The sequence below is a fragment of the Miniopterus natalensis genome, chromosome 1 (genome assembly GCF_054644295.1).
Source record: "Miniopterus natalensis isolate mMinNat1 chromosome 1, mMinNat1.hap1, whole genome shotgun sequence".
Classification (NCBI taxonomy): Eukaryota; Metazoa; Chordata; class Mammalia; order Chiroptera; family Miniopteridae; genus Miniopterus; species Miniopterus natalensis.
The window spans coordinates 129,728,116-129,749,095 of NC_142081.1; the positions used below are offsets into that span (position 1 = coordinate 129,728,116).

At 39.8% G+C, this 20,980-nt stretch overlaps 1 protein-coding gene across 4 annotated transcripts in view; it reads left to right on the plus strand.

Annotated features, from left to right (window-relative positions):
• The window catches only part of SFMBT2 (Scm like with four mbt domains 2), a 203,818-nt gene that overhangs the window by 151,441 nt on the left and 31,397 nt on the right, over positions 1–20,980 (plus strand). For all 4 annotated transcript variants that reach the window (XM_016219747.2, XM_087825829.1, XM_016219746.2 and 1 more), the window contains 4 exons: positions 226–352; positions 14,440–14,553; positions 17,081–17,123; positions 18,994–19,064. In XM_016219747.2, the coding sequence (XP_016075233.2) occupies positions 226–352; positions 14,440–14,553; positions 17,081–17,123; positions 18,994–19,064 (355 nt within the window). The remainder of the gene's footprint in view (positions 1–225; positions 353–14,439; positions 14,554–17,080; positions 17,124–18,993; positions 19,065–20,980) is intronic.

Below are 20,980 nucleotides of genomic sequence, written 5' to 3' on the forward strand. Positions count from 1 at the left end.
TATTAGGCACCGGCTGTGTGCCAAGCAGAGTCCTAATCTCTGGGATACAAATGAAGAAGGCATGGTTCTTTCCTCAAGAGCGGCAGGAAAGACAAACATGTGAGCAGTCTGTTTGTCTTATAAATAAGGTCTGTGTGTGCATGTCCTCTTCATCAGCTGGCTGGCCTTGCTGCTGCGCTGTCTTGCTGCGCTATCTCCTGGCTCAGTGTCAGTTCTCTCTTTCAGACGTCATTCAGTCGGGGTTTCACGAAGAACATGAAGCTTGAAGCCGTAAACCCCAGGAATCCAGGAGAGCTCTGTGTGGCCTCTGTCGTGAGGGTGAAGGGGAGATTGATGTGGCTTCACCTGGAAGGTATGCATGGTTTGTAACCGATCTGGAGAATCTAGGGTTCATTCAGAAATGGCAGCGTGTAGAAGACTCTGCACTTCTCAGAAGTGCCCTGCCTATGTTCCTTTTATTCAAACAGATCTTAAATTATTCAGTGTTCTCAAATAAGTGAAACTAATCAAATACAAATTCATACAGAGGTTCTCATTTTAATTTAATAATTTCGTGAAATGAGATGCTGCCGTGATAATTATGTTTGGAACATAGTGATTTTTTTTACATCTATGATTATAAAAGCTAATGTCACAATTAAATTAATATGAGTCACTAAAACTTGTATTTGAGGTCTTGGTTATTATGAGGATAGAATTGTATATTTTAATATGAATGATACCCTGTGGTTTCTTTCATAGATGTTTAATTTTGTCTTAAATTATTAACTGGAGATGACTTTCTCTCCAAATATACCGGGGTGGGCAAAGTAGGTTCACAGTTGTAATATAAATGAATAATACAATAATTCATAAATAATAATACAAGAATAAACTGTGTTTCACATACTCACAACTGTAAACCAACTTTTGCCCACCCCTGTATATTTGGAGAGAAAGTCATCTCTCTAAAAAGTATAATAAACAGGATTTAGGCTTGCTTGTTTAGTGGTATTTAAACTGTTCTTTATAGCTATACTTTATTTACAATTGTACAGATGTGACAGAACAAGGTACTTTGTAAGCAGAACCTTGATCAGACTTCAGATTTAGATAGAAGACTATATTTTCTAGATGTTACATTTCAATGAGAAAGAATTGAAATGAATTTGATCTAAGTTTTTCTCCTTTCTGTGATTTAAAATAATTTGAGTTTTTTGTTTGTTTGTTTAATTGTCTTCCAGTTTCTAGCACTCAGTAGTTATTTCAAGTGTATATGGAAAAACAATAAGACTAGATATGAATAATAAAATTACGTTGACTTTCCTGGTCTATACTTTAAATCTTATAACATGCTCATACTACCATTAGAATAGAAAGTTTGGAAGGTCATAGAATTGCTGCTAATATCTTCATCCTTTTTTATCAGTAAGCAGGTCTAAAATGCATTGAAAGTTCTTAGATATAGACCTACATCTCATCAGTATTATAGTTCAGGAGAGTGGAAGGGTAGAGAGCACTGATTTTTATCTGAACGTCATAGGTGGGTGTCCTTAATTCCCAGGATGAAAACATTACCATGGTTTCGGATTTCCAATTTGAAATAAGAGGACATTCTCAAAAAGTTGATTGCTTAGTGGGTTTTCAAGTACAACGACCTCTAGTTGGAATTGCCCAAAATGTAGACACAGGCATAATAATGGTATTTATGCAGCTACAGGAATAGAATGTGACCTTATTTTCATTACTGCATGTGACGTTGAGTCAACTGCTCTTGAAGAAACGGGAGCTTTTGGGTGATTTTGAAAGCCTTAATTGAACACACTACCTAATACTATGCTAAGATTGGAGCCTTGTTTGCATTGTTAAACAATTTGAAAACAAAAATGGTTAAGTTTAGAGCCCATGTGTTATCATTATTATTTAGCACATTATAGTTAAGATTCTTTGGCAGTCGTAATTTATTTAGCAGTTTGTACTTTCAGAGTGCTTTACAGCCATTAATTACCTAATGAGGACAGCAGGAAGAATCTCCTCATTTATATAGGTGGAGAAACCGGCAAAGTCATTAGGATGTGCCTGGGGTTCAATTTCATTACTCTTGACACCTTTGTTGCTTAATTCACTAGACCCCACAGCTTCCAAATTCTTAAAAGAATGGAAAATAACTTATAGTGTATATTTAACATTTTCAACAGTCTCTTTTCCTTCTTGCTATTTTTCTTTGGATATAAATTTCTGGATTTAGAGCAAAAAAATATATGTCAGTTCATGGCAGCTCTTTTGTTTATTCTCCAGAGTGCTTTCATTCTGTTGTAATGACAGTTAGTTGGCATTAGGAAGCAGATCAGAAAGTAAATTGTCCATTTTTCCAGACCCTACACATCGAAAGAAAGAAGTTTACAATCTGTTGACTATTATCTACCTGGAATTATTGGTCAAAATTATGCATTTGTCTCATCGAATAAAGTTCCACTCAATCTCCTTGCACTGTCTTAAATTTTATGTTTTTGTTTGTTTTGTTTTTGACACTTGCTGAGCATTTACCGTTTGAAGTAACAGCAAGCCTGCTGGCACTTATTTCTCGTTATTTCAGTTTTATGTAATAGTGTTTTCTTTCTCGGTCTTGGGGACAAAATGTTAGAGATTCACTACGGTCACTTTGTGGCTGTTAGAGTACTTTTACAATGATGGTGATTCTGATTATAGACCATTTATTTGACACTTTATATTTATGAAGTGCTTCATAACAATTTATCAGTTATATTTGTCCATTAAATTGATTTGAAGTATTTTCAACACATGGCTAATTGACCACTTGTAGGTCATTAAAATGGTGATTTTTATTTAATATTTCACTTCTCTTTAAGTCAGATAGTTTTTTAAGTGTCTATAATGGAGCTGATATTGAAGGGGAGCAATGAATAAAATACATGAGATTAGTGTAAAATTATTTTAGGTGCATATTCAGAAAGAATCTCAAGCTCTCCCAAGCCGCTGACAGTGATGATGGGGCTTTGTGTTTGGGGAAGGACATTGCCATGCTTCCTCTTACGGTAATACTCTGCTCTAGGTAATCGTATGTGCAATCATAAGCATTATCTGTGTAATAAAAATTTTAATACCTCTAGCAGTGCACCCACACACACTGGCTCCCAGGCTCGTTTGTCTGTCTGTGTTCTCACAATCCAAGCCATTTCACATGCATTTCAGGTCGTTTTCTTCTGGGATGACTAGGGTATGGGTGTTCTGTTCTCCCTCCCAGGGTGTTAACTCTCTGAGAGGGTTTACATTTTTGCATTGCCTTCTTGGTTTCCCTTATCCCCATTATTATTATTACTTTCTCATTTAGAAGAGATGTGATGTGCTCCACATTCCTGAATGTGAAGTATTTTAGCCTTTTAGCTGAGGCAGAGGTGCCTTTAATATTATAAAAGGTGTGACAACTAGCGGGCTTCACTTTTGCTAAGTTATTTAGCTCTTTTAGTTGTTGTCACTATAGTAGTTTTTGTAGAGAGTTTTAGAATGTGAACACCAAAACCTGGCTTTGAAATTAGGAGCTCTGTTATGAATGAAAACAGACAAGGGATTCCCAGTGAGAGTTTTTGTACTTGGAACGCAGGGATAGAAGAATGTGTTGTGGGGTTTGTTACCCAGAGCTTTCAGTTCCAGTTTGTAACGCATTGTGTATAAACTTCAATCTTTGGATCTGTGTGATTCATAGCTTTGGACAGTAGGTTTTGGCTTTTGTTTTTTAAAAAAATCATATCTTTATTGATTTCAGAGATGGGAAGGGAGAAGGAGAGATAGAAACATCAATGATGAGAGAGTCATTGATTGGCTGCCTCCTGCACACCCCTGACTGGGAATTGAGCCCACAACCCAGGCATGTGCCCTGACTGGGAATCAAACCACGATCTCCTGGATCCTAGGTTGATGCTCAACCGCTGAACCATGCCTGGCCGGGCTGGACAGTAGCTCTTTTGAGTCCAGGAATAGCATCCTTCCCCATGAACTTAACATTTCATATTGACAAGCACAGAATATGCAGGTCCCTGTTCGCCCATGGTCCTTGGTTTCCGCAGGTGGCAGCCATCCTGAGCAATGAGCGGACTCTTTAAGCCTGTGTGCCTCATGTAGAATTTCAGTGTAGTATTTAAACAAGATGCAATGACAACTTGAGGACGCATTTGTCCCCTCCTTTTTCCCTCTTCAGAAATGCATATTCTTTGGAATTGTCCAGTGTCAGTTTTTTAATTTAGCTGATTTTTTTCTCAGCTTCTTGGCTGCCGTGAGATAGACCTTGGCACGTGATCCTCCCTTTCTCCACCTGCTTTAAGTTTTAGGCCTGATTTAAGGTCAGACCACAGCCCAGCACCTTGTTCCCTGACCAACCAGGCTTGCAGGGCCATATCTTCGCCCCCTTCACCTGCAACTGGCATTGCCCTCACCCAGCTTAAAACCATGTTGTTAGGGCCCGGCCATGCATGGCTCAGCAGCTGAGCATCCACCTAGGATCCAGGAGCTCACGGTTGGATTCCCGGTCAGGGCACATGCCTGGGTTGCGGGCTTGACCCCTAGTCAGGAGTGTGCAGGAGGCAGCCGATCAATGACTACTTTGTCATCATTGACTTCTCTCTCCCCCCCTCTCCCTTCCTCTCTCTGAAATCAGTAAAGATATATTTTAAAAACAAAAAAAATAAAACCATGTTGTTAGGAGTGATGGCGGCAAGGTACAGGCCTTTTACTTTGGTCCACAGACTTTCACATAATCTTGTTTTTGCCTCTTTTTTCTGTTTTCAGCCATATCCTGGTAATTTTGACGCTAAGTTGCCCTGATACATCTTTGTAGAGGGGGAACCTCTAGCCATCAGCCTGAGTGGAGGGGTGACCTGGCTGTGCAGAATCTTTAGGGGATTGAGAGGTCCAACTGCTTCTTAGATTTTCAACCAGTCTTTTCTCAGTTCAGCCCCACCCATCCCTTGCCTCCACTCCACTGTGTCTCTAGGGTCCAGCTGCCTGAATTGGCTTGCTTCTTGCCTTGTCCTCTCTCCTCTGTAGACTCAACTATTTGATGAATGAATAAATAAGTGAATGAATAAGTGAGGTAATATGCTAAGTATGGTTAATGGAGTTTTGTGCCTAAGCCCTTTGTAACAAAAATTGATTCCATGTCAGACATAGGGATGAGAGCCAGAACCAGAGCTGACGTGAAAAAGTATCTGGATAGAGGGCCTAGTTTGTTCCCATACAGATTCCTGGAAAATAAACTTTGGACCAGGTAATCTTATTAGAATTGAGAAATGCTGGCATTCCTAGTATTGCTCCCAACCTCAAAACATTTTTTTTTACATTTGCAGTGGGACAGACCTTTTGAGATTCTAATGAAAGCTGTGGACGCTCAGAAAAATGTACTTGTGTGTGTATACAATTGTTTATGAAATTTCAGACGATTCATGGGCCCTCTTCAAGACAGTTCTTGGGTGGACCTCCTTGGAATTCATGGACCCCAGATCCAAACCCCTGCAGGAAAGATTCTCAGGAGATAGCAGTAGATTTTAGATCTGTCTTGTCCAACATGTAGCTTCTAGTCACACGTGGCTACTTCATTTTAAATTAACTAAAATTACGTTACAGCTTCAGTTCCTCAGTTGCACTCTCTGCAGTCAAGTGCTCAGTAGTCACTTGAGGCTTGTGACTGCTATTTTGACAGTGCCGATACAGAACATTTCCACTCAGGCAGGAAGTTCTTTTGAGCAGCGCTGTTCTAGATGCTCAGATGAGTCAAGAGTTAGTCCCTCAGGCGGTGGAGACCAGAACTCAGATGTTCTTGGAATGTGGGCCAGCAAAATGCAGTTCACTTCGATAAGTAGCTCGATTCCAGGCTGTAAGTTTCACCATTTAATAGTGAGATGAAAGGACATTTTTGATGACTTAGAAACTATCAAGAAAGCACAGTAGGTATCTCAGGCAGGAAGGGACTATAACAGGACTATAGCTGCCTTTAAGATCACGGAGAGGGATGGAAGACAGAAGTCATGAGGCCGACAATTGACTCTTATTTTAAGGCCATGGAGTTCCATGGGTAGGAAGCTGCGATCCATGGCCTGCCACTGGCTCCAGCCCCTTTCACAACTACAAAGCCTGTGAGGAAATACTGGGACTGCTGTAGCAGCTTCCAGAGACCCTTGGAGCTTATGAATAGAAATGGACATACCCAGTCCAGCCGCTAACACTCTGTCTCCTTGCTTGCCAGCAGTAATAATACCAGGAAGTCCTCCTCTGCCTCATTCTGTCCTTCACGGCTCACACGAGTGGATACCAGCAGTGGAAGCTGTTTTGAACTCAGTACTCTGTCGTGTATGGGAGTCTGGGAGTTTAATTTTTCAGATCTCCCTCCCTGCAGGCAGAGAGGAGGGTGGGATTTGGTGCTGAGAGCCACTTAGCCATGGCCAACATTCTCTTTTTCTACTTAATCATAAAAGAAAACTTTGTTTTGTGGAAGTCAAATATACAAGATCTTAGATTACATAATGAAATGATGGAGGCTAATTCTTTTCAGCGAGTTAGCTGATGAACAGTGAGTTTCATTTTTAACATTAAGTAACAAAACAAGACCTACCTTGTTAGCCCTGCTCATACATTGGGCACATCAGTGGATAAACAGGAGGCATTTTTACACCCCAGATACGGCAGGTTTCGTGCCCTTTTTGTTACTAGCAGTCCCTTTCTTATCTCCATTTCCCCCCCACATTTTTTCTCTTCATCACGTGAAGAAGGTTAATATTCATTTTCCACCTCTCACTCTGGTTGTTCCTTGTTTTTTACTGAAGATGGTTTCCCTTTACGTAAGTTTCCTACAGGCATCTGTAATTCTCCGTCTCCAGGATGGTTCTGTCACGTTTCCTCTTTGTAGCATTTGACCTGCCTTGATCCCTCCTTCATAGTCTCCCCTCCGTCTTTTTCAGAATACCGGCTGGCCAGCTTTCCCTTTCCCACTGACTTTTCCTTAGATGAGGTTCCTGGTTTCACCTTGGTTCTGCTTTCCTCACATATAAAGGTCAGGATTCTTCAAAGTCTTTTTCCTCCCCGGTGCCCATACAATCTCATCTTTCTCTGTGACTTCAAATAGCGGTTCTGTGCTGACAAATCCATATGTCCACCACTCACAGCAAACACACTCATAACTCCCAAGCTCATCTACCTGCAAAGTGCCTCCATGTGCACATCAGCATTTCCCAACCAGATGTCACTATGTCCCCCCTGCGTTTGCTCTTCTCTTCGAGTTTCGGTCAGACCTAATGGCACCATTATTTCACTCAAGTTAGAAACCATGAAGTCATCCAGGTGAGAAGCTCTAGAATTCCTGTCTGTTCGTACCCCACAGCTCCCATGACCAGGTAGTCACTTTGGTAGCCCAGTGCCCCCTCTGCATCCCTGTCTCTTATCACTGCCACACCCCAGTTTGGGTCTTCATCCCTTACTCTTAGGACTTCAGTAGCCTCCTGCCTGCTTTCTCTGCTGCCTTATGGGGCTCTAAGAGTTGGCTTTGTAAAAGTCATTGCCTTCCTTCTAACATGGGCGGAGGCTGAATTTCTCATGGAGCTAAGACTCCCATTGTGGCATTTAGCAAGCCCCTCCTGACATATACACCTGGTTCCTAGATGTGTGATCCTGAGTACTTTTTGAGTTTAAAATCTCTTTTCCTATTTTTACAGCCCTATAAAATAGTGGTTTTATACAGTATATAATAGTGGTTCTACGTTATAGGATGGTTCTGGAGATTGGCTGAGAGAATCTATGTCTATAAAGGGGTCAGAGCTGTGTTCGGCCCATAATAGTCAGACCAGACCAGTACGTGGAGGAGCAAAAAGAAAGGCAGTGCCTCTTCACTGCACCTTTCCCTCCCTGCACAGACCTTGTGCTCCATCAGAAGAGACCACTCAGGTATCTGTAAATACCCTGATACTGTCATTCGCGCTGTGAGCCATTGCACAGGGCTGTGTTCCCATCCTAGCCTATTGCATCGCACGGTGTTTATGCACAAGTTCATGTGCATTTAGCTCTCTCGGTGTTGCTGAATTGAAGTGAGGAATAAATAAAATCTGTGTTCCTGAATGAGAAAGTGATTTAGGATATAGCAGCTCCTTAGGAACTGCTGTTTTGCAAACCAAATTTTGAAATGGTGAGTGGTATTTTATACCTATAAACTAAAATTTAAAAACTTCTTGGTCATTTTTTTCATATGTTTGGTTCAGTACCAGGAAACTACCTTCCATATTATAATCGACGGGAATCCTACTAGAGTGCACATTCCTGGGGCTCCCACAGACCCAGTTCCTCTGAGTCCCAGGGGCAGGGCCTGGGGATCTGCATTTTAAAGTCGCCCTCCTCAGGTGAGCCATATGCACACTGGAGTTTGTAAAGGACTCTAAGAGATCCTTATGATGGGCAGAGTGTGGCCTGGTTCAAAGAAACGTGTGTGAGCCAATCTCTTCTGTTTAGAAGACCAGGTGCAAAAAAGTGCCCCTTAAGCATTCTCATAATTTGTAAAAAAGTCAGGTGGTTAATAAGCATTTCTCTAGACTTGCAAAAATGAAACAAAGGAAAATGCAAATGTGAAAATAATTACATTTCTAGTCAGTGCAGGTGGTTTAAAGCCTTTAAAAAGAGGTGTGGCCTGTGTGAGGTATTGTTGGGAGGAGCTGCTTCAGCAGATCAGACTACGGAGCAGAATTTCCTGCACAGTCAGGAGATGGCCCAGCAGTGGGTGCTGTCTGTGGGAGCACGCCCACATCTGCTTGGTCCCAAAAGCTGATGCTCAGTCAATCAGGTTGTTGGTGGCCAGCAACAGAACTGACTCTGGCTATCACAGCAAAATGGGAATTTAGGAAGAAGGCCTTTTGATGGAGGCTCCAGGAGGCTTTGCAGCAGGAGCCAAAGCAAAGTTTGGACTTTCAAGCTGCTGTTGTGATGAATATGACTTGTGACTGACCACACTCTGGTTCAAGAGGTCTGAGCCCAGCATCATCTGCTTGCAGAGAGAGGGTAAATCTGGCTCCTTCCCCTTCTGTGGTAGGTGGCAGTGGCTGCCTCATAATGGAATTCTGCAGAAGGGATATGGGGCCCTAAGAGGAATAAGACATGCTAGATAGACCAGAAACAACAAACAACGAGAGAGAGACGGGGGGAGGGGAGAGGAAGAGAGAACTGCCCACCTCAAAGGCCCTGGAGCTAGACCGCTTGGGTTTGAATCCTGGATCCACCACTTGCTGGCCGTTTGATCTTTTTCTGTATCTCGGTTTACTAATCTATAAAATGGGGATGAAAATAGTCCCTATCTCTTACGGTTGTGGTGAAGATTAAACACTTGGGAAAAGTGTCTGGCCTGTAGTAAGTGCTGTAAGTATTTGCAGTCCTGTGAGTGTATATGTCTCTCTCCACACACATTTAGTCCCATTTCTGTGGTTTTCCTTTAGGTTGTCTGTTTTCTATCATATCTGGATCTTGCCAGCCACAGTTTTGCTCCCCTCTTTATTCCTTGGTAATTTAGCTTTGGAGCTGACAAAGGGATACTCTAAAATCCTGTTACTAGGTGGTTACATGCCGACGGAAGGAAGTGTAACGGGTAGCCCAGGGGGTTTCCAGTGTCCCGTTCTTGCTAGCTCACCATAATCTACTAGCTCTTCATTCTTCTTAATCGCACACTGCGCCCATCACTATTTGGTGTGACCTTTAACTATTAATGAGGGTACTGAACAAGGTTAACTTGTTTCCTTAAATACCTTTGCCTTTCTTCCCATCCCAGCTTTTAACTGAGATGGAGGGGTCCTTCCAGTTCTATTACTGGAGTCAATGAAAATCAATTGCCTTTCTCTCAGTTGGCTCTCAGTCTCTTTCCTCACATCCCTCTTGACTCCAGTCCCCCAGTAGCATCTGCTACTCCTGTGCTTGCTCGCCCAGGCTTGTTCTTGTCCACAGTTTGCTGGGAATGAAGCAATTATGTAGTAGGAATGTGATAGGGTTGTGTTTCTAAGATTTCAGCGCCAGCACAAGCCATCTCTTTTTTTTCATCCTGATATTCTGAATTGAACAGGTCACATTTGATTGCAGTGCCCTGAGTCATCTGCTAGATCAGACCATGACACAGTCTCTGTAATTAGAAGGGCAAGTGGAATTTTGTAGAAGTGGAGGGTAGATGCTGCTCTGAGGACACAGTCTCAGGGTACAGAAAATTGAAATACTATTTTATGGTTCCAAAGTGATTCTTACAAATTTATATGCTTGTACATTTGCTTTGTGAGTATGGAAAGTCTTTCTCCTCTTAGCAGTGAAATAAAGCATAGTTTAGCTTTATTCCCTTTTAAGGTAACTTGTCCTTCATTAATCTGACCTCTGTGGCAAGACTGTGTTCATGTGTGAGACACCTTTCCTTTCTGAATACCTTGTGTTGTGTTGTGTTGTTACTGTGATGATAGTGAGGTTGTCATTGTAAAATCAGTAATTCATTCACAAGGGCTCAAAACACATGAAAGTATCTGGTCAGATTCACTCTCCCACTCCTGTCCCCCCAACCTACACCCACTCAGTTCTTTTCCCAGCAGACACCCACTGTATTAGTATTTTTCTTTTCCTTTTATATTTATTTCATGCACATATAAATATATGTTACTTCCCCCTTTTTAAGCAGATGGTAGCACACTATATATACAGAGTGTTCTGTACCCTGTTGAACACTGTGTATTCAACTATTCATACTCTTTTTACATATAAGTATATAAAGAGGTTTCTTATACTTTTTATAGTGGCAGAATATTCCATCTTGTGGATGTGTGTTTATTTAAGTTCTTCCTCATAGATGGAGATTTAGGCTTCCTGATGGTTTTTGAGATGAAGGGTCTGGATAAGAATGAATAAGTAAAATCCATATTGACTTGATGCAGCAGAATTGAAGTCAGAGACTGAGCATGGTCTTGTGTCATTTATAAGAGATTTTTCTATGAAATGATAAAAACATCACAGTGGTCCTTAGTGGAACATCTAGATTTGCACAGGTGGTTTTGGCAGTCCCAGAATAACCAAGAAAAGAGCATTGTTTACCTTTTTAATGAATCATTTTGTAGGCTACTGGGTCTCTAATCCTGGAAAATAAGGGGTTATGTTCTAAAAGACTATTCTGAATCCAGCCAGATGTATCAATATTCATACAATTGATAAAGGGAAATAAAGAATTGGTACCCATTATTCAGAACAGGATTGGGAAAGTTTCAGGCTCAGGAAGACTTTCTTGGGGGATAAAGAACCCACTTTTCCATTAGTTCTTGTTTAATACATGCCTTAATGGACTAGATTTGGGGGGTGGAAGAAAGGCAGGATTATAACTTTCTTGAGGATGTGGTAGCTGACACATTGTGGCTCATAAATATTTGCGTAATTGAATGGAAAGCATGATCAAAGAATTTTAAAGTACTGTAAAGACAGACTTAGAAATGCATTAATGTATACATTCTTAAAGGGTGTATATATTAAAACATTAGTATGATGTGATGTTTGAACTAGCAGAACATTGGGAGGCAAAAGTCATAGTTCAGGAAGGAATAAGCTATGAAGTTCAGTTTATGCTGCTTTTTGAAGTACTCCTTTGACTTTGAAAATCTTATTTGTACCTAAACATCAGTCTGGAAATAGAAATATATCTTTTAGATGAATTCAGCCTGTTAGCAAACTTGTTACATCGCTAAGAAACACAAGCTATTTTTGTGAGTCTGAAAATGAGAGCATCTTCATCCCGTGTAATGGGGAAACAGCCCAAAGACCCTCTTCATTGCACCCTTCGGAGAATTGTGTGCCCTTGGGGACAAGAAAAATCACTTCCTTTTGAAGCTACTTGGAGGGTATTTTTTAACCTCTTGTTTGTGCTGGGTTTCTTCTTATTTACTTGATGATTTCTTCGACAAATAGGTTAAATATTGACCTTAAACAAATAGAGGACCAGATATTTCTCCATCAAAATGGGTTTATTCAGGAACAACAGTGAACTGCAGTTTGGGATATATGATCGCGGAAGTTCAGAAACAAAGGAGAGCAACAGTGTTTTATGGAGTTGGGAGGGGCTGTTGCCAAGGAAGAGTCCACTGGAGGCTACTGAGAGTCCAGCTATAGAGGCTTCTCATTGGCTGAGCTATTCAGTCTCTCATTGGCTGAGCTGTTACTGGGCAAGGAAGAGCCTTCCTCCTGCGGAGGTAGTGAATTAGTACCACTTGCTGTCAGGGATGCAGGTGCCCCGCTTCTTGTTGGGGGCCATAGTGAGTGCAGGTTGAGCGACACTTGTGTGAGAGTTTTCTATTCTAACCCCCATTTTATTTTATTATTTTACTTTTTATTTTTATTGTTTTATTATTTATATTTTATTTTATATATATTTTTATTTATATTTTCATTTTATTATTTTATTATTTTTTGGCTTTTAAACAACAGAAATTTATTTCTCACAGTTCTGGAAGGTGGGGTCTAAGCTCAGGGTGCCAGCGTGGAATGGCTCTGGTGAAGGCCCTCTTCCGGAACTCTGACTACCACTGCTCCGTGGGTCCTCACATGGCTGAAGGGCCAGGAGAGCTCTGTGGGGTCTCTCTTCTAAGGCCACTAATCCCCTCATGAGGACTCCATCCTCATGACCTAATCACCCCCACCGGCTCCACCTCCTAGTACTATTACCTTGCAATTAGGCTTTTTTAAACCTCCGTTTTAAATGAGGTACCTGTTAGCCCTGACTGGGTAGCTAAGTTGTTTAGAGTGTTGTCCCGATACCCTTAAGGTTGAGGGTTCGACCCCAGTCAGGGCACACACAAGAATCAACCAATGAATATATAAATAAGTGGAACAATAAATCGATGTTTCTCTCTCTCTCTCTACCCCACCTCAAATCAATTAAAAAAATTTAAATGAGGTTTCTGTTTATTTTCACAGTTGAGTCGTATGAGAAACGATTTCTATTCATTCAACCGTGTTGAAAAGTAATCCCTGTAAACACGCTTGCATTTATTTAGCTTATATATATTTTAAATTATGGAAGAATTAAGCAAAGAGTAAGTTAAGATTTATAATCACAATAATTGCTTTCTTTGAAGTGACTGATGGCGATGATCATATGTGTGTTTAAGAACCTGCACTCAGTACTCTCTTCAGCAGCACATATACCTGAATCTGCAGTCAGGTGTTCAGGGTACTTTATATGCACCGATATCTTGGTTTAACACTAAATTGGGAACCCACATTTATCAAATAACATACTCTGTTTTCACAATATCTGCTTTAGGATGACAGTTAAGGGGTTGGGAGCCAAGGGGTTGGGAGCCAAGGTAATGTCGCTAACATCCAAATTAAAACGGTTAGGACCATTTTGTGTTTGCTGGTATTTAGCTATATGAAGTTACGTTTTTGAGGTGATACAGTTAAAAATTCATCTGGTGTCGCGTGACAGCCTGGATGTGTGAGGGGCTCTCCTGTGTCATTTTCATCTTGGTTCTCAGTATAGAAACCAAAGCAAAGCAAGATTAAGCAGCCAGAGCCCATTGTTCACTCTCTATTAATAGAGCCCTCTCTTTTGATTCTTGGTTCAAGACTATCTTCTCTCAAAGTGTTTTTTTTTTTTTTAAGGACTATTGATTTGGAGTAGGAGTTTCTTCTTTTCATTAGCTTTCTGGGTTCCAATTTTATTCTCTCAGTAGCTAGAACTTCTTGAAATTGTAGCTAATAACTATATCCAGATCTCGCCCTTTCAGAGGCTCAGCTGTGATGCTGATGTATCGCAGGACATTGTTTATGATTATGAAACAGGAGGTAGGCAGACCCACACTAAAAAGACAGTGCTACCTAAGTGATTTTTGTGTGACATGGCAAAGCCTACAGGCCACAAACTGAGCTCAAAATAAGTAACTCGAACTTACACGGGAACACATTCCCTAGAGAAATTGTGTCGATTGTGTTCACTGCTCGTAACTGGTGTTATAGAGTCTGACTAGTTCTTTTTAACAGTCTTGTTTAACTTTCATTAATTAAAGGTTGACCTTTGCTTGATGTTGGGTGAAGAATAAACATGGTGGCTTAAATGCGTGCCCTGTGGCCTCTACCCCAAGCTCAGCCACATTTATTTAATTTCAAAGCTATTCTTGGAAAGGAAAGACTTGTTCCCTTTTCTAGCTTTTCTGGCCCTGAGGCCACTTGTTTCTAGGTTATTTCCTCCTCCCATTTTCAGTGGGATGTATCTCTTTTCCAAACCCCCACTCTTTTTGAACCCCTTGTACTCTTTGCTGTTTTATATTTCAGACATTTGTATCTGTCCTAAGACTATTGTTGGTTTTGTGATTAATATCCAGGAGAATGTTTTTCTCAGTCTCAGGGAAGCTGAGTATCCTCAGTATCTTTTTCAGTAAAACCTGTTTTTTTTACTTTTCAATGCAGGTCTGCAGACTCCTGCTCCAGAGTTTATTGTTGACGTTGAATCCATGGACATCTTCCCAGTGGGCTGGTGTGAAGCGAATTCTTACCCTTTGACTACACCACACAAAACAGTCTGTAAGTATCACCTCGTTTGGAGCCCAGATGGATAAGCTCTGGGTTTGGGTGAATAAATAGGTGGTTCTGTAAAGATAGGATAGCCAAGTTGTTAAAATAGAAAAGATTTTCCACAGAGCACAGAATTTTTTCAAAATCTCATTTATCCTTTAAGTGTCTGCGTGAGATACACATTTCAGGGCTGACAAACTAAGTCACAGTGATGGGACAATTGAAGGTCACAGAGAGGCAAAAAAAAAAATATCTGGAATAGTCACTCTGTTTTTTATACAATTTATTATTTTGATTAAAAAATTAAACTAAGTACTATATTTTTGTATTATCATATCTGAGAAAGGACTACTTTTTCTCATGAGGTTTACCCCCAAAATCTCATAATTGGTCCCAATAATTTACTGACATAGATTTAAATACTTAACTACTCTTAGCATTAACTAACTGGTGAGATTTCAACTGTACTTTGAAAAGAGCATTATATCACATCCTTCTGATCCCAGAAATACCAACTTATATGCTTTTTTTTGGTTTTTTGTTTGTTTTTTTATTTCAGAAAGAGGAAAGAGAGAGAAGAACATCAGTGATGAGAAAGCATTATTGATCCGATGCCTCCTACAGGCCCCCTACTGGGAATGGAGCCTGAAACCTGGGCATGTGCCCTGATTGGTTCATGGGTGACGATCACCCACTGAGCCACACCGACTGGGCAGAAATACCAACTAAAACAGTATTAGTGGGGGGAAAAACAGTATTAGTGGTTAAGCAATTCAGCAACACACACACTAAATATATACAACGGTGTGTTTTAACATACATTTTATAAGCATTATCTTGAAAAGGTATCATTTAAAACTCTTCAAACTTAATAAATCTTGGCATTATTCAACCATAGGTGTATCAAAAATACTATTTCAAAGTATAGGTCCTTAAAGACAAAGGGTTTTGCCCGGCCGGGCATGGCTCAGTGGTTGAGTGTCGACCTAGGATCCAGGCAATCGGGGTTCGATTCCCGATCAGGGCACATGCCCGGGTTGCGGGCTCGATCCCCAGTTGGGGGCGTGCAGGAGGCAGCCGATCAATGACTCTCTCATCATTGATGTTTCTATCTCTCTCTCCTTCTCCTTTCCTCTCTCTGAAATCATAAAGATATATTTAAAAAATAAAAAAGATAAAAGGTTTTAATTTTTTGTGAAATAGATTATATTTCTCATATTTTTGATATTACATGCTAGCTTTACTTTCTAGCAGTATACTAGAATGTACACTATATGTATAATACATGTATTATATGGATCACTTATGTAGAATCTCAGAACAATGCTATAGAGAAAGTTCCATCTCACAGTTGACCTTTCATTTCCTGATGTCAGCTGATTTTGAAGGGAACCTAGAGTCCTCCTATTCGATATTCATCAAGAGTAGGGTGGGACAGTGTGTGAAATAAAGAAGATAGTTGCTATTTTGGACACAGTGGATGTTAAGGGATCCTTCTCCCCCACATACCATACTGCTCCGTGAGTCTGATCCAATGAGAGTAATATCTTCCCCTCACTTAAAAATATTTCTAAAAATGCCCTGGCTAGTGTGGGCTCAGTTGGTTGGAGCATTGTCTTGTACACCAAAAGGTGGCAGGTTCTATTCTCCGTCAGGCACGTACCCAGGTTTCGGATTCAATCCCTGGTCAGGGCGCCTTTGGGGGACAATCTCTTTCTCTCTCTCTCTCTCTCTCTCTCAAATCAATAAAAACATACCTTCGGGTGAGGAATAAAAATGTTTCTAAAATTTTGAACTCAGGATAATTATTTCAATCTCAAGGCATTCGTTTTTATTTTTCCCTCTAAATCTGAACCCACCAAACTTGACAGCTTTAGAAGTTTTGTTGGGATTGATTTTTGCTTATGTTGGAATATTTAGGAATATCTGTGCCAAAATTAATAGATCCCAGAAGCTCTGGTCTGTCTTTGTTAAGGTGGTTTAATCAATTATAAATATGAAATGGAAATGTTCTTTTCCAAAAAATTATTATTGACTGGTTTATGTTACTACTTGACAGACACATTTGGTAAGTACCAATCCTTCTTTCAATAATAAAATGTTTTAGTTTAAAACATGCCTGTAATCCTAATTTGGGAGTAGCGGTATGGTAACATTGTTTGACTTATCACACTTTCTTTGGGGAAAAATGTCATCCGGATAATCGTGCTTGCAACAATTTATCTTACCAGGTGTGTTCATGTGAGGTATGATATGTGTGCCGTTTTCCTTTCTTATTAAATCACATTTTAAAACGAAGTAGACAGTGTGTAGTGATAAGATTAAATGTACTAAATTCTATTTAGACCTCATTTCTGATAAGTCAAAGTCTATTTTATGCTAGAAGAAATTAAGATAAAATTGTGGCATGAATGAAATAACTTGCAGTATTTAAATTGTTACTTTAAAACTGACAGTTTTACACTAAGCCATTTTTAAAAAATGCTTTTGCCCGAGTAGCTAACTGAACTGATTTTTCTTTTTGCCTGTTTTATAGCACAAAAGAAGAGAAAGATTGCAGTTGTGCAACCAGAAAAACAGTAAGACTTTCCTTTCTCTTCCTTTCCTTTTTTGTTGCTGTTTAGTTTTCAAAAACTAAGTGAAAAACTAGGGAGTGTCTTTATAAAGAATGGGAAGCGTGGCTGTTGTTATTGGAGTTAGTTCGCACTTAGCACAGGAGTACAGATAACAATAAAATATATCTACTGTGATTTATTTTGCACCTATTGTGTGCTGGGCACAGCGCATGCTTCTAAAGGAACTTCTCCAGATTGTAACTTCCCCCTTTGATTCCACTTCAGTATACCTGAAGGACACCCCAGTCGCGCACATTACTAGCAGTGGCTCTCTGGGACAGTGGTTCCTAATGCCCGAGAGGCCACGCAGCCCTAGCCAGCATGTTCCCCATCACTAGTCACGGGCAAGCCTGGTGGGAGAGACTCCAGGCTGCTGCCCAGCTTGGCTGCCTCCCAGCTGGGTGACCTTTTCAAGTTGCTTTAGTTTTTTTTCATCTCAGTATCTTCATTTGTAAAATACCTATTTCTTGGGGGTTTTAGGATGGTTAAATTAGATCCCGTGTGTGAAATTTGTAGGCCCTGCATTGTTGAATAAATATCGATTATCTCCCATTTTAAGTGTAATTTTATGAGGAAAGAGGGTGTTTGGGCAGCGTGTGTAGATGCCAGCAGTATGTTTTTGGAAACTTGTAACTGCGGGTAACATTTCATATATTGGAAAATATCTAAAATATACTAAAATACATATCCCTTGCCAAGCCTTTCTATTTTCCTAATATACTGGTGGAAATGAAATTGAAAACAGCATTTTTCATGTACCCAAGTTTAAATTGAAATAAAATGAAATTGAATAATAACTACATTGTTATTGGACAAATACCCATTTGTGGGTATTTCTTGAGCATTCATTTCCAAACAGTGTATTAGGCTAATAATCTGACTTCAGTTTTATCTGGATAACATTGAAATAGAGAATAAATAATAAAGTAATAATTTCATTGTTGAATCCAAATTTGAATTCCTAACTCCTAAATTTGCAGTCCGTGGATCCCTGGATTTCACCCTTTCTTTATACCAGTCCCCTAGACCGCTTGTCAAACACAGACAACTTGGCTCCCATCTCGTCTCCAAAATTTCTGACTTAGCCTGTGTAACAAGTTCCCAAGTAGCACTGATCTGCCAATTTGGGCACCCCCACTTTGGGAACCAATGCCATAGATGACCCAACCAACTAATATCTCTCATATTGATTTACTTTGACTTTATGTAGCTTTTCAAGTGTGGTTTTTACCCAGCCAACTTGGATTCCCCTGTAAAATCCATTCTACTTTTCCCCCCTAAGGCTACATATCTTTGTATTTATTCAGCAACTTTTTATTGATCTATAATGTAGACTTTTGTCCTAGAATAAGCCTCATCAGTGGGTAGGTTTTCTTTGAAGATCTTGTTTTCAGTGTGGCTATGACACACACAAGCACAATCACCCAAAATCAAAGGTCTGTAGAAAGTGGTTTTCAATTAGACATTAGAGAGAAATCTGACTTTAATTAAAGTCAATGTCAGTTGATGTTTCTTCATGTCTAAGATATAATTAAGGACATTATTATAATTCTATAACATGAGACCAGCCCAGGAGTGACCTAGAAGAACCTCATTGATCAGCGATGACCCCTTGAGGGTCAGATGTCTTAGGGTTATTACAAGAATTTGAGAACAACCTGTCTAAATGATCTTTTTATGTCTTCTTGCTGATGTTGCTGCTAGATGCACACATCCTATCTTACTAGGCAGCTTAGATTTTTGTAATAGTCATTTTACATTATAAAAAGACTTTGGAATGTAATGGTTTCTTCTACAGTGTGTGACCCATAAGAGTTATTTTCTTTATCAACAGATTGACATCCACAGTGCCTGTTGAGAAAATACCTCATGACCTTTGTTTATTCCCTCACCTAGAAACAACAGGTAAGTGAGCCCATTTAGGGCTTTCTGTCACTTCCCATTTTTTCATTGTGAGTGGAAACATGCACGTATTTTTAGGTCAATATGTGAATATCTCAGCTTTGAGCTTTTTCTCTTTTACTCTGTTGCTACTTATTAACAAATACCTACTCTTATAAAAAAAGGCTTTTCTAAGCTAAATCCTTTGTGCTTCTTTTTTTCTGCTTCTTGGCCATTAGCTCTAGACAGTTCTCTTGGTCTGCAGGGAGAGGGCCCATGTGCTAATTAGAAATTATGAGCCCAGTTAAGTTTGTGTATCATGGAAAATCATGTGGAAAAAGGAGTGGAAAGTAATCACTATTAGGCATTCCTTTTTGATATTTTATGCCAGTCCCACTTGAATTTTTATAGTAGTGGTTAATACAGAAGTCTCTGTGGGCTTTTAAATTGTTTCTTAAAGCCCTCTGTGAATAATACATATTTTTTAATGTATAAAGTCCTGCATCTTACAGTAATCTTTGAAAACGCAAGTGTGAATTACCCTTTGACCACAAATCTGATTATAGACTTGTTCATACATTAAGTAATATATTTTGATTAAGAATTCTTTTTGCTACTCAAAGTGAAACCTGCTCTGAATTCTAGGATTAAAACCTATATGCTGTGGAAAAATCCTATTAGTTGAAGTTATCTTTGTCTTCAGAAAGCAGTTTTATGAGTAGACTTACTAAAATTGTTTTTCCCTAAACGTGTGGGCAAAGTAATCCTACCAAAAAATTTCCATGTAAATGCAATTGTGGACTTAATTTTTTTGCCTGTTGTATATACAATTTAAACTTCAAAATGGTTTTGAAAGAACCGTGTCTGCAACTCTTTCAGAGTCTGTAATTGTTGTTTCACTCCCTCTTCTTACTGTTGGTTTTTAGTTGAAATTCCATGAGAACAAAACTTTCTGGACTGCTAAATTACCATCTTAATTACAACAGCTTTTATACAGAAATACCACTGTGAGTGTAGCTTAACTTGGGGCAAGGTGAGAGAGCCTGAGTCTCTTAGCTGAAAGTGAAGCCTCTTTCTGTGTTTTTAGGCACCGAGAAGCTTTAGGATAATATTTTATCATTTAGTCAGTCTACTTTTTTCCCATGGCAGCTGGAGATACAGCTAGACCAACAAGGCTCCTGGTTTACTTTCTAAGTTGAAAGAATAATAACAGAAATGCAAATTTGAGCCCCTGTAAGGAGCTTTTCAAGGCCATCAGGTTCGCAAACCGAAGAAGGCCTGCAGTCCCTCGTGTTGGCCTGGGTGTGGGAGACCAGGAGCTCTTACACAGTGCTTGTTCGAGTGTCATGTGGGTTAGTCATTGAGAGAACAGCTCGGCCATGTCTAGTAAAACTAAAGCTACTCAGACCCCATGGCCGCGCAACTCTACTCCTTGTTACATACTTGGGAGACTCTCTGGTCCTTAAGCAGAAGTCGATTTTTACAGTTGAATTCATTAAAACACTGCTGGTAACATTGGGAAAGGGGAAGCAACTCGATGTCCATCAATAAGAGAATGAAAACTCAACTGTAATATATTCCAACAATGGAATAATAACCAGAACTGAAAATGAAAAAATGATTCCAGGTAACCTCTAACCAACGTGGGTGGGTCTCAGAAACTTCATGTTGCACCAATAAAATGTTGCCGAAAACCTTTTATGAAATATTCCAAAAATATATATTGCTTGTTGTTACATACATACATCTATATGTGTGTGCTAGAACTTACAGACGCGTGGGAATGATAAATACCAGCGCAGGTCAGCGGGTACCTCTGGGAGGGGTTTCTGGGGTAGGACACACAGGAGAACTTAGCTGTGCAACCTGATTTTTTTTTTTCCTTAAGCCTCACCCTGATCCCTTAGTTATGATTGTCTTAGTTTTTGCATGTTTTGTGT